At 38.0% G+C, this 16,510-nt stretch overlaps 1 protein-coding gene across 25 annotated transcripts in view; it reads left to right on the top strand.

Moving 5' to 3' along the window:
- The window catches only part of dlg2 (discs, large homolog 2 (Drosophila)), a 196,739-nt gene that overhangs the window by 50,929 nt on the left and 129,300 nt on the right, over positions 1–16,510 (top strand). The window contains exon 1 of one of the 25 annotated variants that reach the window (XM_047804695.1): positions 593–754. The exons of the other annotated variants lie outside the window; for them this stretch is intronic. Within the exon in view, the coding sequence (XP_047660651.1) occupies positions 725–754 (30 nt within the window). The 5' untranslated portion in view covers positions 593–724. Of the gene's footprint in view, positions 1–592; positions 755–16,510 lie in introns of those variants that run through there. 25 annotated transcript variants of the gene reach the window in all.

Genomic DNA, 16,510 nt, shown 5'->3' with positions numbered 1-16,510 from the left:
GCTTAGATTTAGAGCGTAATGTACACATACCTTTGACCGAAGTGTCAAATGAGTGTTCTGTGAGTTGATGAGTTAAATAAATGTATTTGACATAATTCAGCAATAGTGCTTCTTTATAAACAGGTTTTCTTTTTATGCCATTCAGCTCTTGTCCTTGGCCATTGCACATACGGTATATGCAGCAGATAGAGACTGAGTTGAAAAATGTTAAAAATGCTCATTTAATATTATTAGCCTTTTATCTGTCATCTTGTATTGTCTGCATTATGCATCAATCCTTCAATTCTTGTTTCAGAAACACGCCCGAATTACACACATTTGCATTCCCACCCCGACATTCAATCGGTATCCTCCCTCAAAAAGTATCTTTGTACTGAGTCTGTAAAAATCTAAGCTCATGGTAGCAGTAAGACCTTTTCTCACAAATCCTGGAGAAAACATGCTGTTCTGTGGCATTCTTGGGCCCCAGTGTTACACTGAAGCAGCTCTGGGTGTACACCCTGGCCCTGGTCTTTTTGGTTCCTGCTTGGCAGGGATTCCTGCAGTGGACTTTGTTATGTGCCGCAGAGCGCTGATTGCAGCGATGGGAAAGCACTTCAGGGCTGCCCCACATCTCAGACACACACACACACACACTTTACTGGCTAGAGAGAGGGGAGCCGTCCTGTCGAGCCTGTACACACTGTACATTCTGCCTGAAGCCTGTGTTTATACACTCGCAGCCATGCAGGAGCAGTGGCAGAGCAGCTCTGAGGTAAGAACACACAATCAGGTTTATAACAGCTGATTTAGTTGAGTGTTGCCACAGGACTAGAAGATTAGAAGGTTTTTCCAGGATGTATATGGTGAATGATTTAGCTTGCTCGGATTTTTCAGGTTGTTGTCCCTGAACTCCAAAAAACTGCAGCATAGTAGCTTGTCCTGCTCTCTTTCTGGATCTTTCTCTTTCTGAAACCATTCCTCAAACTTACATTTCTCGCTCCAGAGTTGGCTTACTGGAATCTTCTTCTTCATCATCTCATAATCCTTCTCTCACACTCCTTCACCTTCCTGTCATTCTTGTTAGTCATTTTTTTCTCTCTGCATTTCTCACTCTTACACTCATCCTGCTTTACAGATGAGTGCTGACTATGAGGAGGCTCATTTTCTGAATGCAGCAGATGGAGATGGTGAAGTGAGGAAGTATACACTTGTGGCTCATCGAACACTTCGACTTTAGAGCAGTTGGTGCAGTTGGAGGGCTTGCATATGTTGTGTGTTTGTGTATTAGTGGTTGGGGTTTGTGCCCTGTTTTGTGCTCTTGTCTATTCTGGCCACTCACACACACCCACACATGCCCTGAATAAAGAAATTTGAATAAAAGGAACAGATTGAGAAACTGGAATGACAGGGAGAGATGGAGATTAAGTGTGAGCTGAATCTGTTCTTCACACACTTGCTATTGATCAGTTCCAGTCTATATCTTTTGAGTGCATTCTTTATCCCATTGCCTATCTTTCCATAGCTCAGTACAATATCTCTATTGTTCACTCTGCTTCTCCAATTACGGCCTGCTTTCCATTGGTTGTTTGTGTGTGTGTATGAGAGAGAGAGAGAGAGAGAGAGAGAGAGAGAGAGAGAGAGAGAGAGAGAGAGAGAGAGAGAGAAAGGGAAAGAAAGAAAATAAATATAGAAAGTTCATGTTACCTCTTCACTGGTCCAATAAACATGGGAAACTAATAGATACTTTACACACACGCAAACACAATGTGAAGCTTAAAACATTATCCTATTGCGTAGAGTACATTTATTCACAAATATCTGCTTATTGTGTTTCACTAATATACAGACATTAAAGTCATGAATTGATATCTACCATTAAAGTGATGTCATGACAAAAAAAAACCTATGAAGTATAACAAGAATTTTCTTTTGTCAGGAGTATATTTCATTATAACTGGATTATTAGATTTCTAAACTCAAAAATGAGATTTTTTGCAATTAGATAGTTTAGATTAGGTGCTTTGCTTAAGGTTAATGTTAAGAAAGCTGCACAAGCCGTCCTTTATGACAACTGATAACCTGCATAAATATTTATAAAGACTTATTCCTTCAAGCATCATCGGTCATAAAGGCTGACATAACTGACAAATAATTTTGTTACTATAGTTGTAACTCTGCAAAAAGCTTAATATAGCTTAATAAGCTAATAAATACATAACCCTCATTACTGTTTCACAATGCTGTCATAAGTACTCTTATAAACATATATACAGAAATAAGGAACACACTTTACATGAGAAAATGTAGTTAAGTCTGTTATTACAGTGTATATATAACTATGTTATAAGCCTGTTATGACATGTTGTAATGCAGTGTTATGTTATGACTATATTTTGCATGGAGGTATTATTACTGCTATGTGGCAAGATATCCTTCTTTCAGAAGTGTATTTTTCCTAGTTAACTCTAAAATAAAATAAAACAAAAAACTAATGGAATAAACCTTTAGAATGTAGATTGTGTGCCAAGAAGGGCTTATGTAGATGTATCTATTGTTAACATTACTCTTAAATATTTACCAAATCAGATTTTCTTTTTAAATTTTGTTCATGTAAACATTGATGCATTTGCAAAGGTGTTTTTCCATGGCTTGCATTATAAAGTTACACTTAAATATAAAGCTTTGCTTCAAGGTTTCACTTTGCTGTTCTGCTGCATGTCACATTACCGGCCACATTCAGTAACTTGTTCCAGCACAGGAATGGAAAGCGGGCTAGTATCCAGTGCTGATCCCGCCACTACAGAAATGAAAATCAGCACAGTTTTTTCCATTAGTGATGGAGATTATTTAGGATTTTATTGATACTGCTTCTATCAATAAATTGAATCAATACTAATTTCAGTACTCTTACCAAGTGGTTCCATTGGCTTAGTACACTGGGCATGAAACAGGAATTATCCCCTCCAAACACAGTGTACCATGTATACACTCTTATTCACACAAACCTTTGCACCAAGGAGCAATTTAGTACAGCACACCTATGCTATGCTCATCAGAACAGGCGATCTGGAGCTGTGAGTAGACAGCACTGCCTGCTGTGCAACCAGCTGTTTATACTATTTTGCTAAAAACGTAATGTTAACTAGAAAGAAGAAGAAGGAGCCTTTATTATTAGCACAATCCATACATTTCAGCACAGTGGAAAACTTTTGTTTGTATGTCCCGGCTGAGGAAGTTGGGGTCAGAGCACAATATATAACCTATTGAGTAATTTTGATAGCACTGGAAAAAATTAATAGCCCAGTCCAAAATTGTATTAAATCAGCATTTCTACATCTATAGCAGCCATTCCATTCCAGTGTTTGCTGAATTCCAACACATGCACACCTCATTCTGCTCATTGAAGTAGGTGATCACCCAAACCAAACCTAGCTAACCTTATTAAATCTTAGTACCTCAAAAGTAACTGAAGGCAAATAATAACTATTTACCAATGCAAAATGTTTGAGTGAAGGTCAAGCTGCAGACATTGGAGACAACGAAAGATTGCGAAAATGACTCGTTGCTGACAGGATGACCACCAACTCATGGATGGCAGCTGGGGTGAAGTGCACGGCAAGGATGGGTCGAAACAGGCTCCTAGAAGCAGGGCTGAAGGTACGCAAAGCTAGGAATAAGCCTTTTATCAATAAGAAGCAAAAAATATTCAGGCTGAGACTTGCAAATGATCAAAAGGATTGCACCGTAGAGTGCTGGAGTAAGGTCATCTTCTCTGATGAGTCCAGTTTTTTTCTTTGCCCAACAAATAGGTGTCCAATGGATAGACAGAGACCTCGAGAGGCCTTTGATCCACAGTGTCTTGCACCCACTATGACATTTGGTGGAAGATTGATGATGATAATCAGGCACATTCGTCTTTGTGAAGGGCACATGGATCAAGTCACATACAAGGTTGTCCTGAAGAAAACTTGCTCTCTTCATCTCTGACAATGATTCCCAACCTTGAGGATTGTTTTTTCCCAGCAGGACAATGTTCCATGCCACGCAGCCACATCAAGGTATGGATGGAGGACCATTACATCAAGACTCTTGTCATGGCCAGCCCAATCTCCAGACCTGGTCCCCAATGAAAACCTCTGGAATGTGGTCAAGAGGAAGACGGATGGCCACAAGCTATTAAACAAAGCTGAGCTGCTCGAATATTTGCTCAAAGACTTTTATAAAGTCACCCAAGAGCAATGTGAAAGATTGGTGGAGAGCATGCTAAGATGCATGAAAGCTGTGATTGAAAATCAGGCTTATTCCACCAAATATTGATTTTTGAACTTAAAACATTAGTATTGTATTGTTCAAAAATGAACATGAGCTTGTTTTCTTTGCATTGTTTGGCATCTGAAAACACTACATGTTTTCTTTTTCTATTTTATTTTGTTATTTTTTTGCAAATAAATGCTCTAAATGACAGTATTTTTATTTGGGATCTGGGAGAAATGTTATCAGTAGTTTATAGAATAAAACAAAAATGTTCAATTTATTTCAAACACATAGCTATAAATAGTAAACTGATCATTTTGCAGTGGCCTCTTAATTTTTTCCAACAGTTCCTTAGGGGGACATCATCAGTTTTATAGAAAGCCACAGCCTTGAGACGTCACTGTTGGATTGACAAAAACTAGGGTTGATCTCACATCATAAAGATTTGGATATTAAACTTATGTTGATTAAAATCTTTGGGAAGCAGATTGGGAAGTTTTACAGCATCTACAAGTCTACAGCATCCAATAGTTTATGCAGAGGTTTTAAAAAAGAATTAACCATAGCACACACAGTGCATCAGGGTCATGCAGGTCTGGTGGGTAAGAAAAAACCCACCACAGGCTTATTGTATCGGGATCTTACTCCAGCGTCTCAGAATCTTGCATCAGCATCACATCAGACGGAAGGAGCAAACATACCACTCCAGACAGAAATCACAGATTGTTCAATATGATAGGTGTGTACAATACTCAGGACAGTGTGTCTTTGGTAATTATAGTGCAAACAGGGACTCCCACAGGTCTAGCAATGACAGCTTAATTAAAAGGGTGAGCCAGAAAGACGAAACATCATGGGAGCTCCCTGAAACATCAATAAATCACATAAGAGAGGGGAGACATTATTACCAACATTTTAGTTTATTCTTTAGTATACATCCTAGTAATTCTCTGTCCATACATCGTTCAATTTAGCATGTTTATTGAATAGAGAAGTTAGTGTTAGTATTATGAATAATCAGGTATATTTTCCACCTAGTCATGATTCATATTATTTAAGACACTGACACAAGAAGATCATTCCAAAATGATTTTATTTATTCAGAATTAACACAGTGAATCTGCTTGGTATGTATGGACACCTGAATTTATATTTAATCTCACTGAGGATCTGTTCATTGGAAGCCAGAGTTCTTTAACAGAAGGGAAAATGCCCTTTATCAGGGGTCAGTTGTTGATATGCTCATGCACGGTTACTGATCAGTTCTGAGTTGAAATCTGACATGGTGTGGAAAAAGTGTTTTCCCCTTTCTGATTTTCTTTTTTACATGTTTTTCAATCTTTAATGTTTCAGATCATCAAACTAATTTAAATATGAGTCAAAGATAACACAAGTAAATACAACATGCAGTTTTTAAATGAAGGTTTTTATTATTAAGGAAAAACAAAATCCAAACCTACATGGCCCTTTGTGAAAAAGTGTTTGCCCCCTAAACCTAATAACTTGATGGGCTGCCCTTATCAGCAAGAACTGCAATCAGCGCTGTAACTTGCAATGAGGCTGAATCTTTGCAGAATTGTTGTAATTCAGCCACATTGGAGGCTTTTTGAGCATGGAGCGCCTTTTTAAGGTCATGCCACAGCATCTCAGTAGGATTCAGGTCAGGACTTTGACTAGGCCATTCCAAAGTCTTCATTTTGTTTTTCTTCAGCCATTCAGAGGTGTGTTTTGGATCATTGTCCTGCTGCAGAACCCAAGTTCCCTTCAGCTCGAGGTCACGAACAGATGGCCGCACATTGTCCTTCAGGATTGTTTAGTAGACAGCAGAATTTCACATTAATAAAAAACATACTTTTTATCCATTTATAGTTACATCGAATATAGTTGAGCATCCACAAAAAAAATGTTAGCTGCAGTTATCACTTACAGCAGTTCAAACAGCTGTAAACAGTCGTTCTCTCACACTTTTATTTTCGCTCCCTTGTAAATAGTTCAGAAGTCAAAAACACACAGCTTGTCATAATACCGATAAACCAAAAAAATCTTTGTGCTGAAGATATTCCCTTGTTGGAAATCTTTACCTCTGACTGTAACAAAGTACTGGCACTAGGAATCAATACTTAAATGATGTTATTACTTGCTAAAATTTGTATTCTTATATACACAACATTGTTTTTTTTTACCTGGACTATTTTATACATACCAAATGTAATAAGCACTGTTGCCTTGGTAACTGCCTACTTTGTTACCCCATTATTTTGCTTTTGCTAAATAAGTTATTGACTTTTGCTCACCCGGGCTAATTAATGTAGATGCTGAATGGTGCAAGGCTCTTAACTTCTAGTGGAAAGTGTGCTATAAGCAATTGATTTCTCTGGAGTGGTATTTTACCTGACACTGCTTTAATCTTAGACTTTAATAACACATCAGTAAAGCGGTAAGCGTAGACAGTGGCTGAACGGGTATTTGGGCTTCTCTTTTAACTCCTACTACGAACTCACAACTCTGACTATGTGTTGTTTTTGTAATTAAATTCTGTGAAAACATTATTCTATTTTAGACTCAGTGACACACCGTGACAGTAGGAAAAAGGTTGTGTCTCTGCATCATGCTGTGTGTCCTTCAGCCTGAAATGTTTTGTATTAGAACCTCCACAGAGCTCTGCAGTTAGCTCAGAGTCTCTGAATCACAACTTTCTGGCATGGTTGCTAAAAGTTTATTTGAATCAGGCCTTGTTTTGCTGTCTCTTGCTGAGTACCTCAGGCTGTGTGTGTTTGTCAGCTGTATGTGTATGTCTGTCTGTGTGTGTTAGAGAGAGAGAAAGAGAGAGAGAGAGAGAGAGAGAGAGAGAGAGAGAGAGAGAGAGAGAGAGAGAGAGAGAGAGAGAGAAAGAAAGAGAGAGGTGAAGACTGCCTGTAGATATTGGAGCAAAGGTCCACTGCATAGCATACTAGACATTTGCATTCACATCATGTAAGAGAACTTTCTCAGGCACTGAGCCTAGATCTCTGAACAAAACTTGCGAGCTTAGCTTGCTGTCAGCCAAGCCGCTGTGAGTGACAGCTCAGACGCTCCTCCACATGCTCAGTGTTTAAGAAGATAATTGCCTGGAACAGTCTGTGATTAGTGACGGTGTTTTGTGCTTAGTTCTATGCCAAGTTTGGCACTGTGATCAATGAAAGATGCTTCATGTGGATTTGTATTTCTTTGCTCATGTTTTGGAAGAGGGAAGGACAGAGATGATGTGTGAGTGTTTATAAAATTGTGTCCATGACAGAGATGATGTTTGTGTCATGGAAAGTAAGACAGGGAGAAGAATGCTGTGTGTTTCTTTTTGTTATAGTGAGTGGCTGTGTGTGCTGTGTGTCTGTGTCTGTGTGTGTGTGTGTGTGTGTGTGTGTGTGTGTGTGTGTGTGTGTGTGTGTGTGTGTGTTTGTGTGTGTGTGTTTGTGTGTGTGTGTGTGTGTGTGTTTGTGTGTGCATTAATTAGCTTTTGGAAGTGGAAGAGGGAAACCTACGCAAAAGTGCGATCTTAAAAATCTGTAAAGCAGCAGAACTATTTTTGGTAGTTATTTATTTATTTATTTAGAAGTGAATTCTCCATATCTACATTTAAAGCCAATTTGTGATCCATCCAGTTACTTTATTTTCAGCGCAGCGTTTATATTCCAAATAGAACACAAATAGCTAAAATGTTGAAGATAATCTTGCTAAGGTTTGGTCATATGTTTCTTTAAAAAAAAATTAATAAACACTTTTTTCTGGGGGTGATGAGCCTGAACATAAAATGCCTTGTAGACAATTTTCTTTTAGACTCATAAATGCTCGTATAGGATGTTTCTAGATAACTTCTTGTAGTCACAAGGCAGACATTTTGGATTATATGATTAATCCAGAGACAACGATGGTCAGAAGAACCTTGAGATGAAATAGGGAAGAATTTAGTAGAGGAACCATGACTCAAAAGTAGGACTCACAAGCCAGATCTAAAATTTGACCACTCGATTTGGGCAATTTAATTTGACTAGCGTTACTGTGATTCACTGAGAATGCAGCCAGTTTGGCTCTCTTGGTCCCCCTAACTACAGATTGTTGTGGCTGCATTGGGATTTGAACCTGTGATGTCTGGACCAAGGGGATAAAGCTTTTCCAGAGAGCCAGTAAGACTGCAATCTTTGAGATTCCGAGATTCCAAGAAAGGTGTACAAAGATATTAGAAAATCTGTAGAGCAAAAAGGCTCATATATATATATATATTTTTTCATTAGCTCTGTGAATAATACTGTGATGAATCATCTTCTGTGCTTGTTGTAGTTGAATTTCAGAGTCTCAGAGCTCACATTTAATTGGTCTTTCCTGCTGTAATTAAACAACCTCTAAAACTAATCCAAACTAATTAATTTAGATGGTGTTCTACTTTGGATATCCGCTGGCTGTGTAGCATATGTCTCCTTTGAGACCTTTCATACCGTGTTCAGGGTCTGTGCGGCGGTTTACTTTAGCAGCTCTGTTTGCTAAGCCACATAAAATCTATAAAGCTTTTTATAGACTTAAAAAAAAATAAATAAATAAATAAAAAAATAAAATAAAAACTCTGTTCTTTTCTGTTATAGGGCAGATAAATATGAAATGCATCTAGAAAAGAAACAGCTGTGGTAATGATCTCCCACAGCTGTGAATATAATGCAGAAATACATAACATCTCATTTTGAAGCCTATGCTGGAGCATTAGCCCGAGTTATTTATTCATCAACTCAACTTGAAAGCCATTTTGTTGTGGATGGAGTTGGGCATTTTGGAAATGTTAGTACTGACCCTGAAGCTCATGCTGTGTAGGGTTATAAATTAAAAGTGGCTTCTATATGCAAATCTGTGCAACCTGGGGAACTGAATCTTCCTCCTGCATTCATTAGATAGTGTATATTCTGCTGTTTGTGGTGCTTTTGTACACAAACACTACTCTGAGCTTGAAGTTTACTGTCTACCTGTTTGCTAGTGGAGTACAGTAAATTTCATGATGGCATTAATTCACTGCAGTGACACTATGGCTTCCTGGCTCACTGTTGTGTCGTTGTGGCTGAGCTCAGATTAGCAGATGTGCTTTCACTAGAACTTCTCTTGTGTGCTGAAGGCATGCTGAAATATTAATGGCCTCTGTAGGGCTTTTACTTGTAGGTATGCTTCATTTGGATGTAGAAGCAGAAGGGAAAAGCATGATTGCTTGACACACTACCTCAGTGTAGACAGAGGGATTTCAGAGATACAACGCTAATGTATGAGAATATAGGGCCGTGAATCTTAAATCTTAAGGTGGTAGAAAAGAGCAGTGATATAGATAAATATATTTCGCTTCTCTGTGGGCTGTGATTGTTTAGCAATGCTAAACAGAGTAATCATTTTCCAACACAGAGTTTACTGCTTTATCCAGATCAGGGTTCAATTGATTTTGCAGCCTATTCTGGGAAAACCTGCCAAGAAGCAGGGACACATCCTGAATGGAATGCGATTTCATTGCAGAAAAATGCATGAAATCATTTATAGCTAGTCATAATTTTGCATTGGTTGTTCACCTGCCTGTACGATTGTTGGATGTTAGAGAAATCCAAATAACCTGACAGAATTATAGACATGAAGAGGACATGATAAGCCACACAGACAGTAACCTGAGATCAGGGTTAAAGTGTGGATCCTGAAACTATGAAGCTGCAGTGGTATCCTAAAGGTTCTTTAGGAAGATTTTCACTCACTCTCACTCATTTTCTACTGCTTATCCAAACTTCTTGGGTCACAGGGAGCCTGTGCCTATCTCAGGCGTCATCAGGCATCAAGGCAGGATACACCCTGGACGGAGTGCCAACCCCTCACAGGGCGCACACACACACACACTCTCACACTAGGGACAATTTTCCAGAGATGCCAATCAACCTACCATGCATGTCTTTGGACCGGGGGAGGAAACCGGAGTACTCCGAGGAAACCCCCGAGGCACGGGGAGAACATGCAAACTCCGCACACACAAGGCAGAGGTGGGAATTGAACCCCGACCCTGGAGGTGTGAGGCGAACGTGCTAACCACTAAGCCACCGTGCCCCCCCGAAAAGATTTTCAATGGTAAAGATTTTTCTTTCTGTTATGCTCTTAAACAAAATTTCAAATCCTAAAGGTTTCTTTGGTTGACACTTACAGTGAACTATTAAAAGTTATGTGTAGAGCCTTTAATAATCTAGAGCAGTGTTTCCCTGTCCAAAGGATTCCAAAGAAGAACTCTTATTTTTGGAAGGTAAGGATTTTATTATTCCAAGGCTGTACGGTTTCTGTCTTAAACCATTAAAGACAATAGTTTTTAAAATTTAAGCATACTCAGAACACATAATCATTATTATTAACAGACCTTAGATGACCTATAGCTATGAGAGGTACACTGATCCAGATGCTGTGTTCTGGAGGCACAATTAATGATTTCTGACTGACTGTTTTTGAAGAGACTGATGATTAAGTTTTAAGATTAAGATTAAGGAACGTCTCTCACCATGTGTTGGCATATGCTTAAATCCAATTTCAGTGGACTGTGCTTGAGAAACAAACACTTTGTTTTGATCGTCGATCCAACTCAGCTGCTACGTTGAGATCAAACCAGGACCATATGTTATTATTATTATTATTATTATTATTATTATTATTATTATTATTATTATTATTATTATTATTATTATTGGATATAAGGATGATAGCAGTGGATTTCCCTGTGTGTCTGCCATTAAATGAGGTGGTGGATTAAACTGCATGACCCTGTGCCATAAGGTATTTAGTTTGCTCTAATTTGCATCCATAATCATAATTATCTTTTGCTGTTGTAGGTTAATTATGCGTGTGGCCGGCTATACAGTGCCAGCAGTATCTATTGTTCACTTCATGATGATGATGATTACAGTCTGCATCATTGTGGCTTTCTGTGTTTATAGTCTTATACTTCAACATTTCAAGAGTACCCTAAGTGTTTTAACAGATCTATGAGTGGTATGAATTTGTGTATTATAGCAGCAGTTGGCTGATCCTCTGTCATGTTATGCCCTCTACTGGTCAACACATGCAGAGATCGTGCCATTGGAGCATCCATGTTTAGTCAAATGAGGTCATTGTGGAAATACAATAATAATAGGTTTCAGTTCTATTAGTGGACTAATGTTAGGTTTCTCAATCCATGCATGTTTTCTTCATGAGTAGAAAGAATCTGATGAGCATATTTTACACTAACACTCTTACAGACTTCATGTAGGGACCAAATTTATTCATTATTTCTTAAGAACTGCCATTTAGATTGTTAGTGGTTGTATTGCCCTGAGATCTATGTTTGTGTTTGTGACTAAGTGTGTAACATTTCATTCATACTCCATAGAAAAGAGCAGGAGTCCTGTCCGGGAGCATGTTATTATAAAATGTTTGGCACAGGAAGCATTACCTATGAGTCATATTTAGTGTGATTGGCTAACAACACTAACCAGGCTAGAGTTTTACTTTTGTTCAGTCAGTAACAGCTATATTGCACAGTGTGTATTCTGCAGTATATTATGTCATGATACTTATAGCTGAGAGTCCTTTGATTTCTTTTAGAACACATAATTTTTTTTCATGATGAGAAACTGATTGGATGCTAAATTTAGTCTTGTTTATTTCACAAAACAGTTTAATGTTTAGATGTTCAAGTAAAAGTATAACATTAAGCATGTGATTAATTTTTTATCAAACCTGAACATGGTTGGGAAATTGGGTATTGTGTATCTTGACATTGTGGCATTGGTGAGGAAGAAGCTTGAACAGGAAGTACAGTACAAAATAATGCACTTGCTGTTTTATCAGACATTTACAGCATAACAAACGGCAAGGTGGTCAAACCGCTGGGTTGCAGACACAAACAACATGCTGCTATAACATCTACCAGCATGGAAAACCAGTCATTTTTTTCTAATAGAACAAGGACATTAAGCATCGCATTACTAAGCAGCCTCAGGGAATCTTGGTTATGCAAATGAGCACTCTTTTTACCAAGGAACAGCTATGCTACCTAATGATATTTATGACATATCATCTTGGTCTGGTACACATGAAACTAACAGACCAGTGTTTATTATTCACTAAACAATTTTTTTAAAGTATACATTTTCCACTAGTTTAGGCAGCTGTTGCACTATTCTCTTTCTCTTTTCCTGTTTTTTTTTCTGCTCATCAGATTATCGAGCTGCTTGAAATAAATGAAGTGCATGTGCATGCTAGACAATTTACCTGTTATCCGTTTACCCTTAAAACACATTTAGTCACTCACACACATCTTCACAACACACAAAAACATCTTATTAGGCGGCACGAGTACAGTGAAGCAGGCCGACACCCACTACTACGTCATTTCTGCTTACAGAAGCACAAGTGTGTTATTTTCACCTGCAGGTCACCTTTGTAGCAGCCCAGCAACCTCTCGCCCCATGACTCTGCAGCACACGCCAGTTTACACCTATGTGCTGCCTTAATCTATGGTATTAGTATCAAATAGACTTTCTGGATTCTAGTGTAGCAAATGAAGCTGTCATTTCAGTAATGAATTCAGTGATGTGAAAAATGAGCATAAATTATGACTCTGATGAAAGTGTGTTCAAAGAACCAGCATTAATGATTAAAATGTCACGCACGGTTTAGAGAAACGTGAGTCATAAAACAATCTTTTGCAACATTTTCTGTTTGAGAGAGCGTGTATGTTTGATTTGCTTGAGGTATATTCGATTCTTCATGGACCTGTAAAAGCAAAGCAGATGTTTTTTAATGAAATGACATGCAGCACATGCGGTGCTTTGGGAACATCATTACAGTATATTCATTAAATCTTTACTGCAAGTACGTAGAAAAATGAAGGAGAAATAATTGTTACTGTATTACTGTGTTGGTTTTGAGAATATTTCTTTACTTGAGAAATGTAATGAAGTTAATGTCAGTGGGTATTTTGGCAAAATTAGCTTCACTCCATATTTAAAAGCCTATGGCTAGTATTTATTATTTATCTATTTATTTATTATTTATTTAACTGAAATCTCTCTTGAACATTACTAACAGCAATATGTACCTTTTTAGCCCATGCTCTTGGTAACATCATGCTAACTAAGATGACAACAAAATGGCTCTTGATCAGTGATATGACTTTTACCTCAAAGTGCTGCCTCACTAACAACACATCAGAGAAGCACATACTGTGATAAACAATGCCTGTGTTACGATAATTAAATATGTTATTGCTTTTGTTATGTTTTTAGTCTGTAATCTTACCGTAGTAACATTTAACCTTCATGGTTAATTAGCTAGTTTCAAATAATATTGAATAATAGTTTTAAATTTAGAAATAAGCAAAATCATACAGACACATACAGTACTGCTTCACTCAGTAAATACTGCACCAAATGAAGGCGTTGTAAGCTACTACCTCCTCACGGATCCTGTTAGTTAACATTTTCTTAGTTATGTACTGTATATATGGATGGCATGCACTCTACAATACATTTATATCTGTTGTTTAGCTAATTCTATATGGATCTGTATGCAGGGTTGTGCTGTAAAAGGAAAAGAATCAGCAGTGAGATGATGTTTAATTTTTAAAAAAGAATAGTGTCTGATATGACTTATAACAGCTATCTCAGCTATTAATATTCATAAACAAATTATTCCCTCACCAGTCTCTCTCTTCTATTCCCAAAGTTAATAAGAAAAAGATGGAGATGTGAGAAACAGCAAAGAGTATGAAAACTTATCTTGCAGCAGAAAACTCAAACAGCTTTACCTAAAAACGCTGACACAGGCTGAAGTCTGTTTTCCTAAACGTGAAGTGCTCTTTTCCCGGAAACTTCCTCAGAGCAAAGTAAAAGTGAAATATTCATATCAATTAATTTGTTTAAATTTTATTTGTATAGTACTTTTAACAGGGGGGCACGGTGGCTTAGTGGTTAGCACGTTCGCCTCACACCTCCAGGGTTGGGGGTTCGATTCCTGCCGAGGCCTTGTGTGTGTGGAGTTTGCATGTTCTCCCCGTGCCTCGGGGGTTTCCTCTGGGTACTCCGGTTTCCTCCCCCGGTCCAAAGACATGCGTGAATGAGAGTGTGTGTGCCCTGCGATGGGTTGGCACTCCATCCAGGGTGTATCCTGCCTTGATGCCCGATGACGCCTGAGATAGGCACAGGCTCCCCGTGACCCAAGAAGTTCAGATAAGCAGTAGAAAATGAATGAATGAATGAATGAATGAATGAATGAATGAATAGTACTTTTAACAATGGACATGGTCAAAAGCAGCTTAAGAGAAATATATAAATATAGAACAAAAAAGACTAAATTTTAAATTACATTATATTTATCTCTAATTAGCAAAGCCGAAGCAACTGTGGCAAGAAAAATCTCCCTGAGATGATATGAGGAAAAAACTGAAGAGCGTTATTATAATAATGTCCTTTATAGTTAAGTGGGGTTGTGTAACCCCTTATAGGTCAGCATAATTTCTGAGCTCATTATCAGTGTAACATTAATTCTTTTGTGCCGAAGCCTTCAAATGTCCAGTGGTCCACAAAACTGACCGCCACAACAGCAGCCCAAATTCGGCTTCATAGTCTCCAAATGGTTCTATCAACAGCAGCACCATAGATCTCCAGGCTGAAAAAAATGACAGTTTTTTAGTACTACGATTTAAAAAAGTATGCCATAAAAAGTCCCTGTGTACAAGTTGTTACTGTTGAAAGTTATGTTCAGGACTATATGTAGTGTTTTGAATGAAAAAGGCCGTCCTAATACTGACCTCATATTTGTGTCAATTTTTTATAGTAAGCCTTTTGATAAAAACATGAAAAACACAGAACATTTCATGGACACTTTGGAACTTTTTCACATTTTGTACTCAGGTTACTTTTGATAATTAAGTACAAATAATATTACATAGTTTGAAGCTCCTGCTTAAGTCGTTTCATAACATTGTTGTGTAATTTTATGCCAGTACAATAGGGAATAATTAACAAACAGAACAAACAGTAGAATCATTTATATAAGACTGATTCAGAGTCTAAGAAATTGGTTCATGTTCGCAGATTGTTAAAATGTAGTGTTATTTGTGTGTCACACATAACTAGAGGCTGAGCAGAACATGGCTAACAGTTTATTCAAGTTTTCAAGTTTATTTGTATAGCGCTTTTTACAATAGACATTGTCTCAAAGCAGCTTTACAAAACATAAACATAGAACAGAAGGTAAACATAAGGAATAATATAAAGAATTAATATAATAAAAAATTCAAGATATATATAGTTCACAATGTGTATGTATTTATCCCCAATGAGCAAGTCTGAGGTGGCTCAGGCAGCAGTGGCAAGGAAAGACTCCCTAAAATTGGTAAAGGAAGAAACCTTGAGAGTAACCAGACACAAAGGGGAACCCATCCTCATATGGGTGACACTAGAGGGTGTGATTACAAATATACAGTCAAACAAATGTTGTATTGGTGTAAAGATCACATGGAGTCCAGATCTCCTCTTTAGTATCACATAGTCGAACTGGAGCTGGTAGATCTGTAGATGTCTCAGGATTCTCATAGAGTCGGCCTCATCTCAGTGGAGGTCCAAAATCTTCATCGCACGGAAGACGATCGGAGCTGGTACAATGTCTGGATGCCTCGGGATGGGTAGAAAGAGATAAGCGGTGTAGAGGGATTAACATATCTGCTCTTCATAAAAAAATGTTCAAGTCCAATGTAATAGTGCACAATATTATGGGATGTATTATGTGTACGCCTGACTAAAGAGATGAGTTTTTAATCTGCATTTGAACTGGGAAAGTGTGTCTGAGCACCGAACACTGTCAGGAAGACTATTCTAAATAAGAAAACGCTCTACCACCTTTAGTGGACTTAGATATTCTGGGAACTACCAGAAGTCCTGAGTTTTGTGATCTGAGATAGCGCAGACTGTAACGTGTTAGAAGACTAGTTAGATACATGGGAGCTAAACCATTAAGAGCCTTGTATGTAAGTAGCAGCAGTTTGTAATCAATTCTAGACGTAACAGGTAACCAGTGTAGAGATGATAAAATTGGGGTTATATGATCATACAGTGAAATAACAGACAGAGAGGGTTTTAGGGTTTAGGACTGGAGAGGAACTAAGCAGTGGTGTTTAATAGCAGTATGTGTATGTGAAGTAGACCCATATTCAGTCAGGAGTGAAACGTGTCTTGCCGGTTGTGTGTGTGTGTGTGTGTGTGTG

The sequence above is a fragment of the Tachysurus fulvidraco genome, chromosome 20, assembly GCF_022655615.1.
Source record: "Tachysurus fulvidraco isolate hzauxx_2018 chromosome 20, HZAU_PFXX_2.0, whole genome shotgun sequence".
Classification (NCBI taxonomy): Eukaryota; Metazoa; Chordata; class Actinopteri; order Siluriformes; family Bagridae; genus Tachysurus; species Tachysurus fulvidraco.
Note: the sequence above shows the minus strand (reverse complement) of the source record. Positions and strands in the feature narration are given on the sequence as shown.